Source organism: Leptonychotes weddellii, chromosome 16 (genome assembly GCF_054177405.1).
Source record: "Leptonychotes weddellii isolate Sample4059 chromosome 16, ASM5417740v2, whole genome shotgun sequence".
NCBI lineage: Eukaryota > Metazoa > Chordata > Mammalia > Carnivora > Phocidae > Leptonychotes > Leptonychotes weddellii.
In genome coordinates, this window is record NC_138384.1 from 11,374,970 (window position 1) to 11,398,110 (window position 23,141).

General features: G+C 41.7%; 1 protein-coding gene and 1 pseudogene across 1 annotated transcript in view; both read left to right on the top strand.

Annotated features, from left to right (window-relative positions):
• Positions 1-992: 992 nt before the first annotated feature.
• Positions 993-23,141, top strand: part of RFWD3 (ring finger and WD repeat domain 3) — a 47,803-nt gene continuing 25,654 nt past the window's right edge. The window contains exons 1-3 of the mRNA XM_081807378.1: positions 993-1,132; positions 7,136-7,865; positions 19,966-20,168. Coding sequence (XP_081663504.1) covers positions 7,138-7,865; positions 19,966-20,168 — 931 coding nt within the window. The 5' untranslated portion in view covers positions 993-1,132; positions 7,136-7,137. The remainder of the gene's footprint in view (positions 1,133-7,135; positions 7,866-19,965; positions 20,169-23,141) is intronic.
• On the top strand, positions 15,701-18,149 carry LOC145717645 (small ribosomal subunit protein uS17 pseudogene; annotated as a pseudogene).

Here is a 23,141-nt window from a genome sequence, read left to right on the forward strand (position 1 = left end):
TTTTTACCATGTGACATTTTACCTATTTCTATTTAAATTCTTTTCAAAGAGTCACTCAGTATTTGACGATGTGCCTATGCATTCATTAACATGGAAAGGAATTCAAGATACATTTTAAAATTAAAACAAGCTATTTAGGTAGATGAAGATTTTAAGCAACGTTAATAATGACTTCTCTGGATAGACACAATTTTTCTTTTTCGCTTCTCTGCATCCTCTAATACTTCTGTATTGAACTTGCAGGATTTATATGAGTACAGACGTTTTTCATTCTATTCCTTAACATACCTGTTTGTTTACAAAAGAAAGTTTCGCTTCTCCTATTAGCCATGCTATATATAGCTCAGTAGCAGGTCCCTTAGATGGCAGGAAAAGAAGAAAAAGTAAAAATGCTAATGCTGACTTTGGTAACAGGTTCAGAGGAGAAAATATTTGATTATCCAAGACTTTCAATTATTTATGCCATCAATTCCCCTGAGAATTGACAGCTGAGTAAATAAAATGTTGGCAGTGTGCCGTCTCTGCCTGACGTTTAGATTTTCTAGGTCTTACTCCTAGAAGTGAGATTTTAACTTTCAGTGAGATTCTTAAAAAATGTTTGCTGTCAAGTAATGTGACGATAGAGTAGCAGGCAATTTATTGCAATGGCTTGGGATTAAAGAGACGGTGTAGGCAAGTTGTTTTGCATGAGCTCTTCCACCTCAGCAGAGGATATACAGGAACGCGACTGTCCCACGCCTCAGGCTCCGGAAAGATCCGAGAGATCTTTTTCTTACAACTTTTCTCCCGCCAGGAAGTTCAAATAAAGAGCGGTGAAACGCTGGTTCTGTTTTTCTCCTTGTGGGCTGGGCACGAGGTGACTGGCGAAGGTCAGTCCCGCCTAGTCAGTTTACGAAATATCAGCCAATGAGAGAGCCGCTTTTTCAGTCAGCGGCGACCTAAAGAAGAAGAAGACAGGGTACTGGCCGCCGTCTAGGACTGCTGCCCAATAGGAGCAGGCCGCGCCCGCAACTCAGGCGGGCCGCTTGAGCTGCTCAGGAAGTGGCTGTTGGCCCGGGTCTGTGCGAGTTTTTCCAAAAAACGGCCGCGACCGCGGCGACTTTGCAAGCCCACGGCGTCCTCCCGGCTCTAGGTAAGGCGGGCGCTTCCGTCTGCGCAGGCCTTGGGCCTCTGGCTCCAGGATAACTTCCCGGGTTTGGTCCCTGGCTGCGGGGCCTGAGGACGCCCCACGAGGGGAGTTGCGAGCGGGCACCGAACCCGGCGGCCTGGGGAGGTTCGGCCGCTCCGGGTTGCCCCAACCGTCGGGCCCGAGGCGCCCGAACCCAAGCTCTTTCGGGCTTGCTCGGGGCAGGCGCCCAAGGTGGGGGCGGGGGGGGCGAAGGCAGCAGCGGAGTTCGCCGCGGGCCGCTCTCCTGTTGAGCCAGTCTTCCAACTCTTCATGTGCAAATATAAATGCTCTCCGCGCTGAGCGCCCGTATCTTGCGTTACTTTCCGGTTCACCGAGGAACCTGACGTTTGTTCTTATCCACTCTGTGACGTAAATACTTCTTTATCCCAGTGTTAGTAGTGAACAAGTTGAACAGAGAGGCTAGGAAACCCGCCTAAGGTGCCGCAGGTAGTACGCGGCAGAGTGGGGATTTGAACCGAGGTTGGCTCGCCTCGGTGCTGCAGCCCCTTATCCGGGTGATTGGCGGCCGTCGTCCCGCCTGGTGCGGACGTTGATCTGATTAACCGAAGTTGGAAAGATGACAGGTGGGAGGCTAGCGTTTGTTTGGCACGCCGAGGTCAAGGACAAGGCTGCTCCAGGCTTGGGGTGCCCAGCCAACAGTCTTTTTGGCTCTGATCACTCCTGGCTAGCCCAAGGGCTGGAGGATATTTATTTCCCCGCACTGATCGGGAAGCTCAGCTCTAGACCGCCGCTGTTTCATAGAACTTTCTGCCAGGATGAAAATGTTCTCTCTCTCCTAGATCTGTCTTTATCCGATGCTGTTCTTAGATGTTGGGGGGTGGTTGGTTGGTTGTTCTGGTTTCTTTTTTTAGGCGTATGGTGGATAATTCTGTAGGTATTTAAGCATCTGCTGTGTGCTTGTTGCTCTGGAGGATACCGAGATGAACCGGTTGGATTCGGCCGTCTGCCTTATTGTTCTAATCAGAACAGACCTATGACGGGGAGAAATTTCCTTTCTAATATTTAACCATAATGAAAAGTACACAGAGAATGATTAAAAAAAAAAAAAAAAGACCTGTGCACTCACCATCTAGATCTAACAATTCTTGAGCTTGACCTTTTGCTATAATTATAATTGCATCCTTTTTTTTTTGAGAAATAAAAGTATATATATAGTTGAAGCCCCACGTGTATCTGAACTCTCTTTCTCCAGAATTTGGTATTTTTCATGCCCACGCTTGTTTCATACTACTGTTGTATATTTGTAAGTCCAGATAGCATGGTTTTTCATGTTTTAAAGCGTCCTAAAAATGGGATTATAGCGGATTTATTTATAACCTGCTTTTTTTTTTTTTTAAGATTTATTTATTTATTTATTTGACAGAGACAGAGATAGCGAGAGCAGGAACACAAGCCCCGGGAGTGGGAGAGGGAGAGCAGGCTTCCCGCCGAGGAGGGAACCCGATGTGGGACTCGATCCCGGGATTCTGAGATCATGACCCGAGCCGAAGGCAGACGCTTAACGACTGAGCCACCCAGGCGCCCCTGCTTTTTTCTGTTTGATGTAATTTTGAAGAAAATTTACTGTGTTGGGGCTCTTAATGGGAAGAGAGCTTATGGTTCTGTCTTGACCAGAGGTTTTGTTTTACTTTCTTCTCCACTTTCTTGAGTTCTCTTTCTGGTAGTTCAGTTAATCAAATATCCTGGCTTGACATTTTAATTTTATTATTGTCCTTTTTGACTGTCTTTTAGTCTGTTTTCTAGAAGAGTTCCTCAACGTTATCTTCCAATCCTTTTTTTTTTTTTTTTAAGATTTTATTTATTTGACAGAGAGCGAGTGAGCACAAGCACGCTCCCATGCACACACACAAGCAGGGGGAGCGGCAGGCAGAGGGAGAAGCAGGCTCCCCACAGAGCAGGGAGCCCGATGTAGGGCTCAGTCCCAGGACCCTGGGATCATGACTGGAGCTGAAGGGAGACGCTTAACGGACTGCCACCCAGGCGCCTCTCTTCCAATCCTTCTATTAAATATTTTATTTTGGCTGTCATTTTTTTTTTTTTAAAGATTTTTATTTATTTGAGAGAGAGAGAATGAGAGACAGAGAGCATGAGAGGGAGGAGGGTCAGAGGGAGAAGCAGACTCCCTGCTGAGCAGGGAGCCCGATGCGGGACTCGATCCCGGGACTCCAGGATCATGACGTGAGCCGAAGGCAGTCGCTTAACCAACTGAGCCACCCAGGCGCCCCTTGGCTGTCATTTTTCATTTCCAAGAGCTCTTTCTTGTTTTCTGATTTGTCCTTTTCCCCCCCTGCATTCTTTTCCTATAAGTTTGAGGGAGTTTTTTGTTTTTGTTTTTTACAGTTTTTCTTGCATTGTTTTCCCTTCTTCCCTCCAAGTTTCTTCTGTTTGTCTGCTTTGGTCTCTGTCTCATGTTGGCAGCTTTGCTCAAATGTCAATTGAACCTTGGCTCCTTGTTTTTAAGGAGGGCCCCCTTCTTCCCCCAGAAAGCAGACTGGAAGCTCTGTATGAGTGGCTGAACCTTAACAACCAGTAGGCTTTTACTGTTAAATAGATGGACAGAGACTCAGCCATTTTTTGGGGGGGGATTCACAATAGTCAGTATTTATAGATCTTTTTTCTTGAGGTGGTTTTCTGTAGTGAACAGTCCTCTAATCCCCTGCCTTGGGTAGAGAATGTGTATAAACCAGAATGTTGTGCCCTGGATTTGTGCAGGGAAAAAAGCTGGGGAAGAAGAGTTGGAAGGGTCTCACACTGTTCAGTGGGTATACTTGCACTTAACTCCTTATCTTCACTGCTGTGCTGTACCCGTTCTGGTGTTAAGCCTGTGTGGCACAAACTGCCAGTTTTCTACAGCATACGCGGAGGAGGTGTTTGTTTGCCTGGCTTTTTGTTCACTTGAGACAGGCTTTCAACCAGTCCTCTCTTTCAGCTCCGTCTTTCAACACTGTCCTCTGTGGTCCCCGGTTTCTGCAGTCGCCTCAGTGGGAGTCAGCTTGCTTCTCAGGAGCACACAATCCCCCCTCATTGCAGGCACTTGTGGGTTTGATCTTTTCAGCTCTACTAAGAAGTTACCGGTTCCAGTAAAAACTGGCTTAATCTCATACCCTGTTTGAATTTGTCTTGTAATTTATCTTTTCTTAAATGCCTTTGGGCGTTTGTGTCATGTTCATTGGTTTTCAGGAATGACTAGAAAAAGAAAGATAAGTGTGCTTCATTCATCCACCATGTTTATTGAAATTCCCTTTATTTACTCAGCCCCTTCCATTCTGGACTCTGGGCCCATCACTTCAGGGAAACTGCTCTTTTCTAGGCTGTGTGTCATCTCCATGTTGTTAAATGTAGTGGTGATCACTCTTCTGTACTAGACTCACTTGACCATTCCATTCTTGAAACGGGCTTCCACGAGCCCGTGCTCTCGCAGGTTTCCTCCTCCTTCATAGTCTGCTCTGGGTTCTCTTCCTGTTAACTGTTGGCCTTTTATAATGTGTGTCTCAGGTTTGAGTCCTTGGCCCAATATTCTTCTATCTCTGTTCCATAGGTAGTTTGATCTGTCTTGTGATTTTAAGTAACATGTCTGTGCTTAGGGTTCTTAAAGCTGTCTACTACTTTACATCTCCTGCTACCACTCGCCCAAGCCTCTGACCACTGGTTTACACCCCCACAGGGAGGCTGTGAACTGGTTGGCTTGCTTGCAGTGTTGCTTCCCCTGCAGTCCATTCCTAACACAGAAGAAACTCCTTACTGAAGCCTTTCGTGTTAGTGTTCTGCCTCCTCAGCCTCATCCCATACTTCCACTCTTCCTTCCTGTGCTCATTGCATCTGCCCTGTTTCTCAGTTGCACCAAACCCATGCTTATCAGGGACCTCTGTACTGATTTCCTTCTGAAACTCTTCCTTGGCTCTTCATATGGCCACCTTCTTTTAATCCTTCACACCTGGGCTCAACTTTCACTCTTTTTGAAAGACTTTATAAAATGGTGCTCCTTGGGGCACCTGGGTGGTTCATTCGGTTAAGCGTCTGCTTTCAGCTCAGGTCATGGTCCCAGCATCCTGGGATCGAGTCCTGCAGTGGGCTCCCTGCTCAGTGGGGAGTCTGCTTCTCGCTCTTTGTGCTCTCTCTCTCTCTCTCAAATAAGTAAATATTAAAAATAAAATAAAATATGAGCCATGTATACAAGACTGATTTCCCCAGTGAAGCTGAGTAAACTTTCCCCTAATAGCTGAGGGAAAGATTCTCACATGAATCTTCCAAATATGGGATGTGATAATATTTCTTCATATAATTGATACTGTCAATTAAAGACCATTTCTGTCATGTTAAGCCGTTAACTCAAGCAGCAGATCTCAACAATCTATCAACTATCTTTCAGGACAAAAATTGCATAATATTTAATATCCATGATAAGATGTCAGGATTTTTTTTTTTTACCAAGACCAGCAAGGCTGCAAATGGCTTTATCCCCCAAGAACCTGACTTTTCCCATTTGATTATTTTTTTCATTCATTGGAGAAATAAATTTATGATAAATTTTGGACCAAATTTTAAAAACCATATCCAAATGACAACATGGGATGTAATGAAACACGTTGCAGAGTTGCAACCAAAACTGAGAGAAGGGGTCCACCCACTGGGTTTCCACAGAGAAAGATTCGCCATGGGAGCATCCAAGAGAATTTTGAAAGTTTTCAGTAAGAACTTGCTTTATCATTCCTGTGTCCACGTTTGATCCAAATATTCATAACCGTCTGCTGTAACTACCAAACACTTGCTACCATTTCAATGCTCTTCTTTACATTTACATAAGCTTTCTTGATTTAGCAGAAATAAAAAGTTAATAAATAAACTTTAAAAAAAATAAAATGGTGCTCCTTGACTCCTACTCCCAAGACCAAATATCACAATGTATAATTTCCAAATTTATTTATTTTCCCATTTGCTAGAATGTAAAATCTGTTACACAGTTTTATCCTGTCATTACCTCTGTGGGGTATCTGACTACTTAACAGGTGCTTAATAAATATTTCTTGAATGGATTAACATCATGGAATTAGAGACAAGAAACAATGAAGGGGACATGCCAGGTCCCTGGTAAATATCTGTGAAATGGGCTAACCAATAGCGTTAGAGATGGGAAACAAAAATACTGGAAAGGACAGAGCAAATAAAGTTTGGTCAGCCTTTTTGGAGAAATTACGTAAATTTCTATTTTGAGTTAGTATTGAGTTAATTTTGCAACTATAAAAACCTTTCTTTGTTTATCCTTAGTAACTTGGTGCTGTGAAAGATGAATATTGCCTATGCCAACTAAAATCAAATATAGCATATATTTTGGTAAATATCTGTATTTGGGTCACAAAGAACTGCTAGAGGTCTGGGAAATTACTTTCAGTCACAAAAGTTCAGTCCCCTTGGAGATGAACCATGAGAGACGATGGACTCTGAAAAACAAACTGAGGGTTCTAGAGGGGAGGGGGCTGGGAGGATGGGTTAGCCTGGGGATGGGTATTAAGGAGGGCACGTTCTGCATGGAGCACTGGGTGTTATACGCAAACAATGAATCATGGAACACTACGTCAAAAACTAATGATGTATGGTGATTAACAAAACATAATAAATAAATTAAAAAGGGGGAAAAAAAGTTCAGTCCCCTTATTTCATAGATCGTTCTGTTATAGAAGATAGTACTATGATCACCTGCCTTCATGTTTTCAAAAGGGAAACTGGAAAACTAGTTATAAGTACTTGTTATGGAGAAAAAAGTTACTGATTACCAAACACTTCTGACTTAAAGAGGAGATTTTAGTTGCTTATTTAAAAAAAAAAAAAGATTCTCAGTTTTGCCAAGAATGACCTTAAACAGAAGTTCTAGAAAACTTAGATATGATTATATCAGCTATACGGCATGTTTTATCTATTTTACTGATATTTTTTACAAATCTTCTCCAGAGATGGCTCAGGAAGCAATGGAATATACTCTTGACGGGCAATTAGAGCATCATGTTGCAGAACAGCCTGTTCCTGCTGAAGTGGTCAGCAGCCAAGGGGGACCACCCCTGTTCCAGCCTCTACCTACTGAAGCGGTCAGCGGCCAAGGGGGACTACCCCTGCTCCAGCCTCTACCTACTGAAGTGGTCAGCGGCCAAGGGGGACCACCCCTGTTCCAGCCTCTACCTACTGAAGCGGTCAGCGGCCAAGGGGGACCACCCCTGCTCCAGCCTCTACCTACTGAAGCGGTCAGCGGCCAAGGGGGACCACCCCTGCTCCAGCCTCTACCTACTGAAGTGGTCAGAGGCCAAGGGGGACCACCCCTGCCCCAGCCCGCTCCAGCTGAAGGGACCAGCAGCCAAGTGGGACTGCATGTGCTCCAGCCTGCTTCACAGGTGTCTGTTGACCTGACAGAAGAAGTGGAGCTGTTGGGAGAAGACCGTGTGGAAAACATTAATCCAGGGGCTTCAGAGGAACATAGGCAGCGATCTCGTGTTAACCGCCCCATCCCAGTGTCTTCATTGGATTCAATGAACACCTTCATCAGTGGACTGCAGAGACTTCATGGCATGCTGGAATTCCTGAGACCCCCTTCAGACCACAGTGTGGGACCAATGAGATCGAGGAGGAGGAGGGGGTCTGCTTCACGCAGGTCAAGAACCGCAGGGTCTCAGAGGACAGACGGTACCAGGTAAAAATTTGTTAAAATCTTGGGATTAGTGCCAGGTTGGGAATTATGAACGCTGGTTATGCCCCCAGTGCTGCCGAGGCTTGACGCAATGACTTTTGGCAAGTCAGATAGTCTTTCTGAACCCCCAGTTCCTCACAAGTCAGATGAAAATAAAAGTGCTTGCCTTATTTACTTCACAGAGTCATTAGGGAATAAGTTACACTGATGTGCTTTGAAAACTAGGTGGTAGTTTGTTGGCAATGGTTTCTATGGGGGCTGGCTCTTCTTTAGATCATTTGCATATCAAAAAAGGATTTCTTTTAACTTAAAACTCCACAATCCAATTACCCAGTATCCATCGTTCATTGGCACCCCATGTAATGGTGCAGTAGACTTTGGAAGACAGGCAGGCTGGATTTAGAGAAGCCTTGTGAAAAGTAAAATGTGAATTAATTTAGAGCTTAATCTGACTAAGTGGGGAAACATTCCAGCCCTCCTCACCTGAGAATGTGTTGCAGAGTTGAAAATAATTTTCTTTCATAGTTTTTCATTTGAGCTTGCCTTTTGAAGAGCTTAGCCGTCAAGTCTTGACAGGGTTACTATGAAAAATAACCAATGACTATGCCTTGCCTGTTTTTTAACTTCCTCCTGCTTTTGAAATACTTGATTTCACATTTGGCCTTCTAAATGTTTTCATAATGTTTAAAGAGATTGAATTAAACATCGTCATTTTATACATGAAGGAAACTTGGACCCTGAGAAAGTGTTTTGTTCGGGGTCTCATAGCTACAACAGGGGACAAGGTTGAGTTGGTATTGGAACCTGGATCTGACTCATTTTCTATCCAAGCAGATAGAGGAAGCTTCGGTCATATCCATTTGTTTTCTTAACATTATGAAAATAATGAGATGATACTAAAAAGTAGCTAGGCCATATGTTGACTGTGTGGTTTTTTTTTTTTTTAAAGATTTTATTTATTTATTTGAGAGAGAGAGAATGAGAGAGAGCGAGTACATGAGAGGGGGGAGGGTCAGAGGGAGAAGCAGACTCCCTGCCGAGCAGGGAGCCCGATGCGGACTCGATCCTGGGACTCCAGGATCATGACCTGAGCCGAAGGCAGTCGCTTAACCAACTGAGCCACCCAGGTGCCCTGTTGACTGTGTTTTACAAATGAGGAAGCTGATGGAATAATTTGTGTTCTGACTAGGGTGACTCTGGAATTGGGATTGTGCCTTCTGATCCTGGACTCAGCATCCTTTTCCGTGGATTCTGCTGATTACTGTGGGGTGAAGGGGAGGGTCCTGCTGTTCCTGTGGATCTAGTCTCTAGCCTAGTCATTCCTGGATGTGACCCGTCAGGGATGATGTGCTTAGTTTTGTGTTGATAAGAGTTTCAGATGCATGTTACTATTATTTTAAGGTGTCATTCCCTCTGATTATGAAGGCAGAATAAGATTTCATATGTTTGCATCGTAGGTGAAGGCAGCTTGTAGTGCAGTTTGGGACCCTTTCAGAGTCTGTGGGCTGAGAGTTGCAAGTGATGTCCCCAGGAACTGGCTGACTGCCAAGAGACGTCACAGTATTCCGCAGCCTTGGTTGTTCATATATTCATTCGGGGGAGGGGAGCAGGGGCAGATTTGATTGCTTTTTGGTGGGAGACTCTTGTGTTAACCCAAGTCACAGGAGAGTGACACTTAAAAACCAGATGCCAGCTTACAGAGAGAAATAGAAATGCCAGAGAGACCAGAGTCTCTTGCTGGCACAGTCGGCACAATTCTCCCAAAAGAAATTTACACACAGAAGCTAAGCTCTAATCAGAATATTGCTTGACATATATAAGAACTGTGCTTAGGGACTGTGAAAGGATATCAGTTGAGCTCTTTGACGATTGTGTTTGTTTCTACAAAAGGAATAAACCTAAAGGGCCAGGGATTGTGCAGCTTAGTGGAGAAAACATGGATTCTGGAGGCAAATAAATGTGGTATTAAAACTTTTTTTCCCTAAATACTGCGTTGGAAGCAAATGCCACACTAAATTCACATAAAAATAGGAGCTTTTCTAGGATTGATTGCTTATTATACCGTCTGAATTTCTTAACATGAATTTCTTATTATGGTGTTTGGCATTTACTCACCTGACAGACTATCTCTGGGTCAGGTGTTAAGAGCCTTGGCGAGGGTGAGCAGCTTTTGCCTCAGACTCCACTGAGAAGCCAAAGTTGGGGGAAGCTGAGTAATGAGGTATTTTTCCCAACAGGCTTCTCAGCCAAGGTCACAAACTCCTTTCCTGTTTCTTTGAGGCTGCTTGATTCTGGCTGTCAGCGTCATCACTCATTCATCAAATATTTCTAATACTCCACTATGTGAGAGACTGAACTTTGCCTTGGAGTTACATTGTGAACAGGACAGATCAGGGTACCTGTTCTCATGGAGCTTATGGAATCTAGGACTACAGAGGGTAAGCAAGGGGGAAGAACTTATACTGTTATTTAATTCAGAGATGGTAAGTGCAGGGAAAGAGGAGGATTTCTTGGGTTTCAAGATTGTACTCCCAGAGAAACCATAGCACTGCTTCCTGATGACGTAGCTCCCCTTTCCTTTGTCCTCAATGAGACCTTGGAAATGCCTTTTGCTATGTTAATGAGTGGTTTTTTTTTTTTTTTTTGATCGCTTAATTTCTTACCAGTTTCTTTCTTTTTTTTTTTTTTAAAGATTTTATTTATTTATTTGACAGAGCGAGAGAGGGAACACAAGCAGGGGTAGTGGGAGAAGGAGAAGCAGGCTTCCCGCAGAGCAGGGAGCCCGATGCGGGGCTCGATCCCAGGACCCCAGGGATCATGACCTGAGCCGAAGGCAGACACTTAACGACTGAGCCACCCAGGCGCCCCAGTTTCTTACCAGTTTCTATGCAGAATTCTCAGTATGCATGTCAGTTGCCTATTAGCCTAACTTTAGTGTGGATTTCATTTGGTTAAAATGATCTTAGGAGATACCATTCTTATGTGCTTATTCTCATGGTGGCTGTAGCTGCTGTTAGCACACAATTGCCAAAATTAGTTGGTAAACTTGCTTATTAGCATTTTTAAAAAAAGAAAACCTGAGTAACATCAAAAATGGCAGAGTAAGGACCTCCAAAACACTGGCAAAATTTATCAGAATCAATTTTCAGGACTGTGGAAATTAAGCAGATGCTTAAAGCAATTCAGGGAGTGAGTATTAAAAAAAACAAAACAAAACAGCTGAATATCAGAACAGTAAGGTTCTGGCATTCCCTGTTCCATATCCCTCTTCAGCTCGATGGTAGTGGTGCAAACCAAGTGCCTGCAAGAACAGTGAAAACCAGCAGCCTGACAGCCACTAGAGGGAATAGATTGGGATTGGAGCTCCTTCAAAGCTTCATTCCCAGAGAATTCTCTTTTTTTGTCCTGTTTGGTGGTTTCCTGGAAGATCCCACTCGCAGGGCTATTTCTGACTTACCACTATGCCCAGTCTAAAAAGCTGAAAGCCTTTTCCGCAGAGGCTGCCTGAGGAGGTGCATACCATGGGGGCAAACTAATCTAAAAAACTTAAAAGGAAAAGCTGAGGAATGAGATCTTCATAGGGGTTTTGAAAAGCTCTGACATATTCTTGGAAATCTAGAAGGCCACAGATATGACATGCCTAGGGCTGTGTACGGCTGTGCTCATGCCCAGGAAGACCTAAGAAGGCACTAATTTTTCAATTCTGGCTGACCCTGAGGCTCTGCACAATCAAGAAGCATTGTCACTTGCCTGGCTGATTCCTGAACGTGTGTCCCAACATAAACACACAGTCACATACTCAGCAAAGACTAGGAGACTTATTCGTCCTGGGTGTTTAAGCATATCTGTGTCCAGGCATGAACTAACACCTAAGCTAACCACATAGACTTAATGGCCACATGCAACAAAGAATGCAAATCTTACAGAATCACTTCAGAAAAGTCACTAAACAAAAAGTAACAAGTATAAGAAATAGCAATAACAACAAACCCTGAAAAGGGGAAGAATCTGATTTCCAGAGTTACTACATTATAGTATTTGAAATGTCCAGTTTTCAAGAAGAAATTACAAGACATGGAAAGAAAGTATGGCCCACACATAGGAAAAAAAGAAAAAAAAAATACGTAAAGAAGCCAAGATGTTGGACTTACCAGACAGACTTCATTTTTTTTTTTTTAAGATTTTATTTATTTGAGAGAGAGAATGAGAGAGAGAGAGCATGAGAGGGGGGAGGGTCAGAGCTCAGAGAAGCAGACTCCCCGCCGAGCAGGGAGCCTGATGTGGGACTCGATCCGGGACTCCAGGATCATGACCTGAGCCGAAGGCAGTCGCTTAACCAACTGAGCCTCCCAGGCGCCCCAGACAGACTTTAAATGTGCTTTTTAAATATATTCAGAGAACTAAAGCAAAGTATAAAACAGTGTGTCACCATATAGACAATTTCAATAAAGAGATTGAAGTTATAAAAATATACAAAATAGAAATGGTGGAGTTGACAAGTACAATAAATTTAAAAAATCACTAGAGGGCTCAGCAAGTTTGAACGGATAAAAGAAAGAATTGACTTTGAAGAGTCAAGAAACAAAATTGAAGATAGGTGAATTGAGGTTATCTGGCCTAGATAACAAGGGGGAAAATGAAGAATAATTAACATAGCCTCAGAGACCTGTAGAACATCATCAAGTATATGCCAACATATGCATAATGGAAGTCCTTGTAGGGGAGGAGAGAGAAAGGGACAGAAAGAATATTTGAAGAAATGACAAAAACTTGCCAAATTTGATGAAAAACATTAATCTAGTAGAAGCTTAACAAACTCTAAACAATAAATTTCAAAGAGATCCACACCTACATAGATCACAATCAAACTGTTAACGCCAAAGAAAAAGAGAGAATCTTGAAATCAGCAATAAAGAAGTGACTGACTCATCAGGTACAAAGGATATTCAATAAAGTTGACAGCTGATATATCATCACAAACAATGGAGGTCAGAATGCAGTTGAATGACCTGGTCAGAGGTTTGGTTGGGTATTTTTTAGAGAGAGTGCACGTGCAAACAGGGATGGGGAGGGGCAGAGGGAGAGAGAGAATCTTAAGTAGGCTCCACGCCCAGCATGGAGCCAGATGCAGGGCTTGAGATCATGACCTTAGCCAAAATCAAGAGTCAGATGCTTAACTGACTGAGCCACCGAGGCACTCCTGACCTGTTCAGAGTATTAAAAGAAAAAAAACTCAACTAAGAATTCCATGTCAAGCAGAACTATCCCTCAGAAATGAAGGAACAATGAGGCATTCTAGGATTTAAAAAAACAAAACAAACAGAAAGCCTGTCCTACAAGAATTACTAAAGAGAGTCCTTCAGGCTGAAATTAAAGAATCCCCCACTCCCCCCCAAAAAACCCACCAGACATAAATAAATTGAATCCACAAGGAGGAGTAAAGAGCACTAGCAAAGATAACTACATAGGTAAATACAATAGACAATACACATGTATTTCTTATTTATAATTCTTTTTTTCTTTCAATTTAGAACAAACAGCATAAAGAAATGACTATAAATCTGTGTTGATGGACATAAAATCATCAAAAGTGGGGAGTGAATAGAATTATAACTCTAAATGTGGTAAAAGAAATGAGAGAATTAAAATGGTGCACTTCAAAATAATTCAAAAGAAGGCAATAATGGAGAAATAAACATTTTTTTAAAGATTTTTTTTTTTAAGATTTTATTTATTTGAGACACAGAGATAGAGAGAGCATGAGCAAGGGGGGAGGCAGAGGGAGAGGGGGAAGCAGGCCCCCTGCTGAGCCAGGAGCCCGACACAGGGCTCAATCCCAGGACCCCAGAATCATGACCTGAGCCGAAGGCAGACGCTTAACCATCTGAGCCACCCAGGTGCCCTAAAGATTTTTTTTTTTTTAAGTAATCTCTACACCCAATCTGAGGCTCCAGTGCATAACCCCAAGATCCATAGTCACATGCTCCACTGACTGAGCCAGACTGAGCCCTAAACATTTCTCTTACGAGCATTTGGAATAGATATTCCTATATGAACAAAAAAAGACACAGGATTATAGAAAATAGAAAAATGGTAGATATAAATCCTGCTTTAAATTAAATGCAAATGGTTTAAACACTCTAGTCAAAAGGCATAGATCAGCACAGATTTTTTAAAAAAATCCAACTATATACTGTCTGCAAGATACACAGTTTAGATTCAAAGGCATTAATAGGTTGAAAATACAAGGATGGAATAAAATATGCCATGCAAACAGTAACCACAAGAGAGCAGGAGTTGCTATACTGTTATCAGACAAAATAGACTTTGAGACAAAGATTGTTATAAGAGTCAAAGAAGGACATTTTATAATGATAAAGAAAGAACATGGATTAACCCTTTTATCATTATATCCAGAAGATATAATAATTATAAACCTGTGTATATCTGCAACAGTGCCCCCAAATACATGAAGCAAAAACTGTCATAATTGATGGGAGAAATAGACAATTCACCAGTAATAGTAAGAGGTATCAGTACCCCATTTTCAACAATGAGGATAACTAGACAGAAGGTCAACCAGGAACCAGAAAGCTTGAAAAACACTTTAAATCTACTGGACCTAATAAACATCTGTAGGACATTCCACTCGACAGCAGAACATACCTATTTCTCAAGTGCACATGGAATATTTTCCAGGACAGATCATATGTTAGGGCTAACATATGGGTATAAAACAAGACTCAATAAATTTAAAGTATTGAAATCATACAAAGTATGTCTGACCATAAGTAACAGAAAGAATTTGGAGAAATTCACAAGTATGTAGAAATTATATAACTCCTAAATAACCAATAGATCGAAGAAGAAATTCCAAGTAAAATTAGAAAAAAACTTTGAGATTAATGAAAAGGAACACATACCAGAACTTATAGGATGCAGCTAAAGCAGTGCTTAGAGGGAAATTTATAGTTGTTAGACGCCCACACTAAAAAAGAAAGTAGGGGCACCTGGCTGTCTCAGTCGGTAGAGCATCTGATTCTTGATCTCGGAGTCATGAGGTCAAGGCCCACACTGGGTGTAGAGATCACATAAATAAATAAAACTTTTAGGGTAAATACCCAGTAGTGTAATTGCTGGGTCATAGGGTAGCTCTATTTTTAACTTTTTGAGGAACCTCCACACTGTTTTCCAAAATGTCTGTACCAACTTGCATTCCCACCAACAGTGTAAGACGGTTCCCCTTTCTCCACAACGTCTCCAACATTTGTTGTTTCTTGTCTTGTCAATTTTTGCCATTCTAACTGGTGTAAGGTGGTATATCAGTGTGGTTTTGATTTGAATTTCCCTGATGGCTAATGATGTTGAACATTTTTTCATGTGTCTGTTAGCCATTTGTATGTCTCCTACCCAAAAGACCACAGATGTAGTGAAAAGAAGGGCCATATGCACCCCAATGTTCATAGCAGCAATGTCGACAACAGCCGAACTGTGGAAGGAGCTGAGATGCCCTTCAACAGATGAATGGATAAAGAAGATGTAGTCCATATATACAATGGAATATTATTCAGCCATCAGAAAGGATGAATACCCAACATTTGCATCAACATGGATGGAACTGGAGGAGATTATGCTGAGTGAAATAAGTCAAACAGAGAAAGACAGTTGTCATATGGTTTCACTTATTTGTGGAACATAGGCAATAGAATGGCGGACATTAGGAGAAGGAAGGAGAAAATGAAGGGGGGAAATCAGAGGGGGAGACAAACCATGACAGACTGTGGACTCCGGGAATCAAACTAAGGGTTTTAGAGGGGGGCGGGGGATGGATGAGCACAGTGATGGGTATTAAGGAGGGCATGAATTGCATGGAGCACTGGGTGTTAACATGCAAACAATGAATCATGGAACACTACATCAAAACTAATGATGTACTGTGTGGTGACTAACATAACATAATAAAAAAATTATAATAAAAAAATCTTTTAAAAAGAAGAAGGTACTCAAATCAATAACCTAGCGTAAGGAACTAGAAAAAGAAAGGAAAAAAATCCAAAATTCAAAGCAAGTGGAAGGAAAGAAAGAATGACCATTAGAGCAGAAGTAAATGAAATAGAACCTAGAAAAGCAAGAGAGAAAACCAACTAATCCAGAAGTTGGTTTTTCTGAAAAATCAACAAAATTGATAAATTGCTAAGTAGACTGACCAAGATACAGAGAGAAGACTCGAAGTAATAAAATCCGGAATGAAAGAACATTACTGTCAGTCTTACAGAAGAAAGCAATATTATAAGGAAATACTGTGAACAGCTTTATACAAGAAATTAGATAACGTAGGTGAAATTGACAAATTTCTTTTTTTTTTTAAGATTTATTTATTTGAGAGAGAGAGAGGGCACAAGCTGGGGGAGAAGCAGGCTGTCTGCTAAGTGGGGAGCGCAATGTGGGTCTTGATCATGACCTGAGCTGAAGGCAGACGCTCACCTGATTGAGCCACCCAGGCGCCCCTAAATTGACAAATTTCTAAGAAGACATTAGTTACCAGTATTCTTTCAAGAAGAGAACGAAAATCCAGATAGATGATTAACAAATACAGAGATTGAATTAGTAAAAGAACAAAAGCAAACTTCTCACACAGAAGAGCCTAGAACTAGATGGCTTCCCTGGTGAATTCTACCAAATGTTTAAAGATGAAATAAATAGGGGACGCCTGGGTGGCTCAATTGGTTAAGTGTCTGCCTTTGGCTCAATTCATGATCCCAGGGTTCTAGGGTTGAGGGTCCTGGGATTGAGTCCCACATCAGGCTCCTTGCACAGTGGGGGAGCCTGCTTCTCCCTCTACCGCTGCTCTCCCTGCTTGTACTCTCTTTCTCTCTCTGACAAATAAATAAAATCTTAAAAAAAAAAAAAAAGATGAAATAGGCAGTGGATAAGGAAACCCAGATGGCTTCAGTACTTTCCTTTTTTCAGGCAGCCAGAAAGATGGTGGACATTCAGACTGAGCATGCCTGCCAAAAGCAGCCAACCATCTTTCAAAATAAGAAGAGGGTTCTGCGTCAAGAAACTGGCAAGGGGAAGCTCCCGCAGTACTACAAAAACATTGGTCTGGGCTTTAAGACACCCAAGGAAGCATTGAGGGCACCTATATTGATAAATGCCCCTTTACTGGTAATGTCTCCATCCAAGGGTGGATTCTGTCTGGTGTGGTGACCAAGATGAAGATTCAGAGGACCATTGTCATCTGCCACAACTACCTCCACTACATCCGAAAGTACACCACTTTGAGAACTCCACAAGAACACGTCTGTGCACCTGTCCCCCTGCTTCAGGGATATCCAGATCAGCGACATTGTCACAGTGGGGGAGTGCCGGCCATTGAACAAGACTGTGTGCTTCAACATGCCCGAAGTCACGAAGGCCACTGGTACCAAAAAGCAATTCCAGAAGTTCTGAGACTAGACATCTGCACACATGCCTGAAGAAAATAAAGTTATTTTCCCAGTCAAAAAAAAAAAAAAATAAGTAACACTAGTACTTCATAAACTTTTACAAAAAATGGAAGCAGGGGGAATACTTCCTGATTCTGTAAGGCCAGTATTACTCTGATACCTAAATCATATAAAGACATCACAAGAAAACTATAGGCCAGTATCATCTATGAATATAGATAAAAGAATTCTCAACAAAGTACTAGCAAACTGAATCCAACAACATATGAGAAGGATTATACACTATAACCAAATAGGATTTGTTCTAGGAAAGCAAGGCCGATTTCAATATATAAAAAACAGTCAATGAGATATACCATATTAATACAATAAAGGGGAAGACACATGAACATCTCAGTAGATAGAGAAGGAGCGTTTGAGGGGCACCTGGGTGGCTCAGTCGGTTAAGCGTCTGCTTTCGACTCAGGTCTTGATGTCCGGGTCCTGGGATCGAGCCCCGAATCGGGCTCCCTGCTCAGTGGGGAGTCTCCTTCTCTTTCCCTCCGCCCCTCCCCACTACTCGTTCTCTCTCTCTCTCTAATAAATAAATAAAAATCTTTAAAAAAAAAAAAAAAGCAGCATTTGACAAAACGCTTTCATGATAAAAAAAACACTCAACAAACTAGGAATGGAAGGGAACTTCCTCAACCTGATAAAGACCATCAATGCAAAACCCTCGACTAACATGCTAAATGAGCAAAGACTGAAAGCTTTACCCCTAAGATCAAGAACAAGACAAAGATGTCTGTTTTTGCCAGTTTTGTTCACCACTGTACTAAGGTTCTAGCCGGAGCAATTAGGCGCCCCCAAAAAAGGGGGGTAATTGCAGTTAGGATGAAATAAAACTATAGCTATTCAGAGATGACATGGTCCTTGTATATATCATGAAGTTCTGAAAGGGGTCAGACCCAAAAGACTGTATGCTATATGATCGCATTCATATGAAATGTCCAGAATAGTCCATAGAGACTGAAAGTAAAATAGTGGTTGCTAGAGGTTGGGGAAAGGGGAAAAGAAGGAAAGACTGCCTATATGGGTATGGGTTTCCTTTTACGTGTGGTAAAAATGTTTTGGAATAATACAGTGGTGATGGTTGCATAACCGTGGTTATGCTAAAAACCACTAAATTGTACACTTAAATTGTGAATCAAAATGGATTCACGGGGCACCTGGGTGGCTCAGTTGGTTAAGCGAACTGCCTTCGGCTCAGGTCATGATCCTGGAGTCCCGGGATCAAGTCCCACGTCAGGCTCCCTGCTCAGCAGGGAGTCTGCTTCTCCCTCTGACCCTCCCCTCTCTCATTCTCTGTCTCTCAAATAAATAAATAAATAAAATCTTTAAAAAAAAAAAAAAGATTCACAATTGCTACTTCTCATTTCAATTTATTCACATTTCTCTCTCTCTTTTTTTTTTTTACAAAGGTGAATCTTCTGTTGAATTGGATACCAAATAACATTTATTTTGTTCTGTCATCATTTTTTGTTGTTGTTGTTCTATCATCATTTTTTAATAGAAAGCCCTGTTTGCCGTAAATTGCAGCCAAACTACGAGAAATCAAATTTTTTTCTTTTTTTTTTTTAGATTTTATTTATTTATTTGAGAGAGAATGAGAGAGAGCACATGAGAGGGGGGAGGGTCAGAGGGAGAAGCAGACTCCCTGCCGAGCAGGGAGCCCGATGCGGGACTCGATCCCGGGACTCCAGGATCATGACCTGAGCCGAAGGCAGTCGCTTAACCAACTGAGCCACCCAGGCGCCCCTCACATTTTTTTCTGTATGAGCAGTCTCCAGCGATGTTTCTGGGGAATCATATATCTTAATGTTATAAAGACAGTTATTAAAACTTAAAAGTAGGTCACCTTTCAGTAATACTTCATAATTAGTAGCTAGGTAGTATGTTCTAAAGTACAGAACACCTTTTTGGTTTTTAATATTGAAGGTCATTCTGTGCAGGAAGTAGGGTGTGGTTTGTTAGCTTGGATGTGAGGGTAACTGCAAACTGTCGTGGGTGTGGTTAAAACTCCGCCAGCCTGAAGAGATGGAAGTGTTACTAAATCTGCTACTGGCTCTTCTCATCCTGAGTTATTTTTTGATATCATGCTATGTTTTTAACCTTAACGTGACATTATTTAAACTTAAAAAGAAAAATAATGTTTTAAAGCAAGAGGTAAAGCAATGGTGACTGAAGCCAGACTTCATTTTTACCCTGAAAGACTGTGGTGTGTGTTGTTGGCAGCAGCAGAATCCTGTGAGGCTGTATTTGGTCAACAGAGCCGTTTTTCTTCTTGTCCACTCTCTTTCAGCCCTCTAATACCAATAGACAGATTGCTGCATTGTGTCCTTTAGAAGATACTGACACATGGCGAAAAGCCAGTAAAGTAGAATTTGCTTTTAGCTAGAGTCAACCTCCAGTGTGGCGAATGTAATAATTGAGTGGAAAAGAGAATATCCAGGCCAGCCAACATCTGCCTAAAACTGCTGTTTCTGCTTCAGTGTTCAAAGGTAGCATTTAACGGCCTGGAGATGGGTTGAAATGACTAGGATTTACCTTCCCATCACTGTGCATTTTTCTTGTGATGATGGTCCATTGTACTGTAATGTTCTGTATATACATAGGTCGAGAGCACCGTTGGATGCTTACTTTCAAGTGAGCCGGACCCAGCCTCATTTGCCAAGCACCTCTCACAGTTCGGAGACCAGGAATCCTGTCTCTGAAGACTTGCAGGTCTCAAGTAGTTCCGATTCTGACAGTGATAGCTCTACAGAGCCCGAAGAAGTTGTTGTCCAGGCGGAGGAAACCAGAGCTGTTGTTTTAGAAGGTGAATATTTTGTTCAGTTTTGGATTCGCAAGGCTAACACCCAGGAAGCTTAGCTTCCAGGACTTGTGTTTTGACACTTTACCTTTTCCCCAGATGTCATCAATTCCTGCTTCATATAGTACAGAGCTTTCACTGGCCATAAGCCTATGTAGAGGGTTTGATCTAACTTGAAGTGTAATGTGATTTGTGACCCAGTAAGTTGGTCACTTTGTCGTGGCATTTTATATCCTCTTTCATTTTCTTTGACATCCGAGAAGGAAGTAGCTTCTTTATTTAAAAGAAAAGCTTTGTAAATTCGGTACCCTGTCTAGTCTGCCACTCTTGAAGTCCTAGTATAATGTTACGCATTGTGCAAGTAGGACTTTGTTTAGCAGTAGTGGGCAGAGACCCCTTGGGCATATGCCCTGCTTACTCTCTGATACCCCAGATTGTGCTGTTTTCCCACTTAAAGGAACCAGGGCTTCTTGGAGAAATGATTTTCCAAGTCTGGGATAGAAGATACACAAGGTGAGCCTAGGGCATTTAATTGTGCTAGGAAGCAAGGAAGCCATCTCTCATGGAGTCATCATGTCTGTAGGCATGGGAGCAACCTTAAAAGGGCTCCTCGTGGCTTAAGATGGGACATTTTAAACATCAAAATGAATAATGGGGGCGCCTCGGTGGCTCAGATGGTTAAGCATCTGCCTTCGGCCCAGGTCATGATCCCAGGGTCCTGGGATCAAGCCCCACATCGGGCTCCTCGCTCAGCGGGGAGCTTGCTTCTCCCTCTCCCTCTCTCCCTGCTCATGTTCTCTCTCTGTCTCTCTCTCTCTCTCTGTGTCTCTTTGTCTCAAATGAATAAATAAAATCTTAAAAAAAAAAAAAAATGAATAATGAATGTATTCTTGGATTATGGATTGAAATGTAGGTTAAAATACATCAAATCTGTTAAAAATATAAATTCCTAATTATGTACTTTTTAAAACCTCATTTATCAGCATCCTAAGTTATTAGAGCCCTGACTCATTACTCTGAAAACTGGTAAATTAAAGGATTAAGCATTTATCCTGTTTTTCCTCTGTGCACTTTAGTCAGGAAAACCAAATAGTTGATGAAGGAGGTTTGCTTTTGTTAAGACTTTTTTTTTTTTCTTTAGAGTAGTTTAAGGTTCACAACAAAATTGAGAAGGCTCAGAGATTTCCCACGTGCATGTCTCCACACATGCATTGCCTCCTCATTATCAGCAACTCACCAGAATGGTGATTTGTTACACAGCATAATCACTCGAAGTCCATAGTTTACCTTAGGGTTCACCTTTGGGTTTACATGTTACAGATTTGGACAAATGTATAATGACATATCCATCATTATATAGAAATTTTCAGTGCCCTAAAAATTCTCTTTGCTTTGGCTATTCCTTCCTTCCACCTATCACTAGGGAAGTTTTTCTAAATGAAAAATTCCAGCTAATATTGGAGCAGGAATGATAGGAAAGTCATAATTTCCTGACTCCTAATAAAATTATGTATCTAGGCAAAGATCAGCAGTTGATCCTAAAACCATTAGGTTGAAAGGCTAATGGAATTCCTTTTAATAGAGGGACCAGGCTGGCACCACCAGACCTTAAGGCCTTTTGATATGTTGCAATCAGAAATATCCAGGGGGGCGCCTGACTTTCTCAGTCAGTGGAGCATGCAACTCCTGATCTTGGTGTTGTAAGTTCGAGCCCCACGTTGGATGTAGAGATTACTTCAAAATAAAATTAAAAAAAAAAGAAAGAAAAATATCCATAGCACTTAGGAAGTACTGTTGCTGCCCCCCAAAAACCCTGAATCTACTTAAGACTCTAGATAAAATAACCAGGTTGCACTGTGTACGGGAAGTAGAGGAACAAGGTAAATAATACTTGAAAGATGCAACCATTCAAATCTAAAATGTGGGACATTCTACAAATGGAACATCTAGAAAAAGATCTAAATGTATATGAAAATGTAGTATAGGGTTGCCTAGGTGGCTCAGTCAGTTAAGCATCTGCTTTTTTTTAATTTTATTTTTTAAATTTTATTATGTTAGTCACCATACAATACATCATTGGTTTTTTTTTTTTTTTAAGATTTTATTCATTTATTCATGAGAGACAGAGAGAGAGAGAAGCAGAGGGAGAAGCAGGCTCCCAAGGAGCAGGGAGCCCAATGTGGGACTTGATCCCAGGACCCTGGGACCATGACCTGAGCCGAAGGCAGATGCTTAACCATCTGAGCCACCCAGGCGCCCACATCATTGGTTTTTGATGTGGTGATCCACAATCCATTGTTAAGCATCTACTTTTGGCTCAGGTTATGATCCCAGGGTTCCAGGGATCGAACCCCACGTCTGGCTCCCTGCTCATCGGGAAGTCTGCTTCTCCCTTTGCCCCTCACCCCACTCATGCATTCACTCTCTCTCTCTCAAATAAATAAAATCTTAGGGAAAAAAAAAAGAAAATTTACTATATTCTAAAGGGACCATCTCAAATCAGTGGGGAAAAGATAGACTTTTAAATTAGTCCTATTGTAAAAACTGAATTGCTAACTGGAAAACAGTAAAACTAGATTCATGGCTCATACTAGAAAATAAGATATAGTGGATCAGGGACCTAGTGTAAAATAAGAAACCATCCTAGTATTAGGAGGAATATATAAGTGATAAAACCCAGAAGTAAGGAGTACTTTGAAATTTAGAGGCAGTACAAGAAAATTGCATTAAAAAATTCTTTTTTAGTTTATGACAGTGAACCAGCATAGATACTTTATGATACCACTTACATAAAATGTCTAGGAAAGGCAAATCTATAGAGAAAAAGTAGATTAGTGATTGCCTGTGGCTGCTGGTGCAGATGGGAAATGATTCTAAGTTGGCATGAGAAATCTTTAGGGGATGATAGAAATGTTTTAAAATTGGATTGTGGTGATGCTTGTACAACTCTTTAAATTTACTGTAAATAAAAGTTAGTAT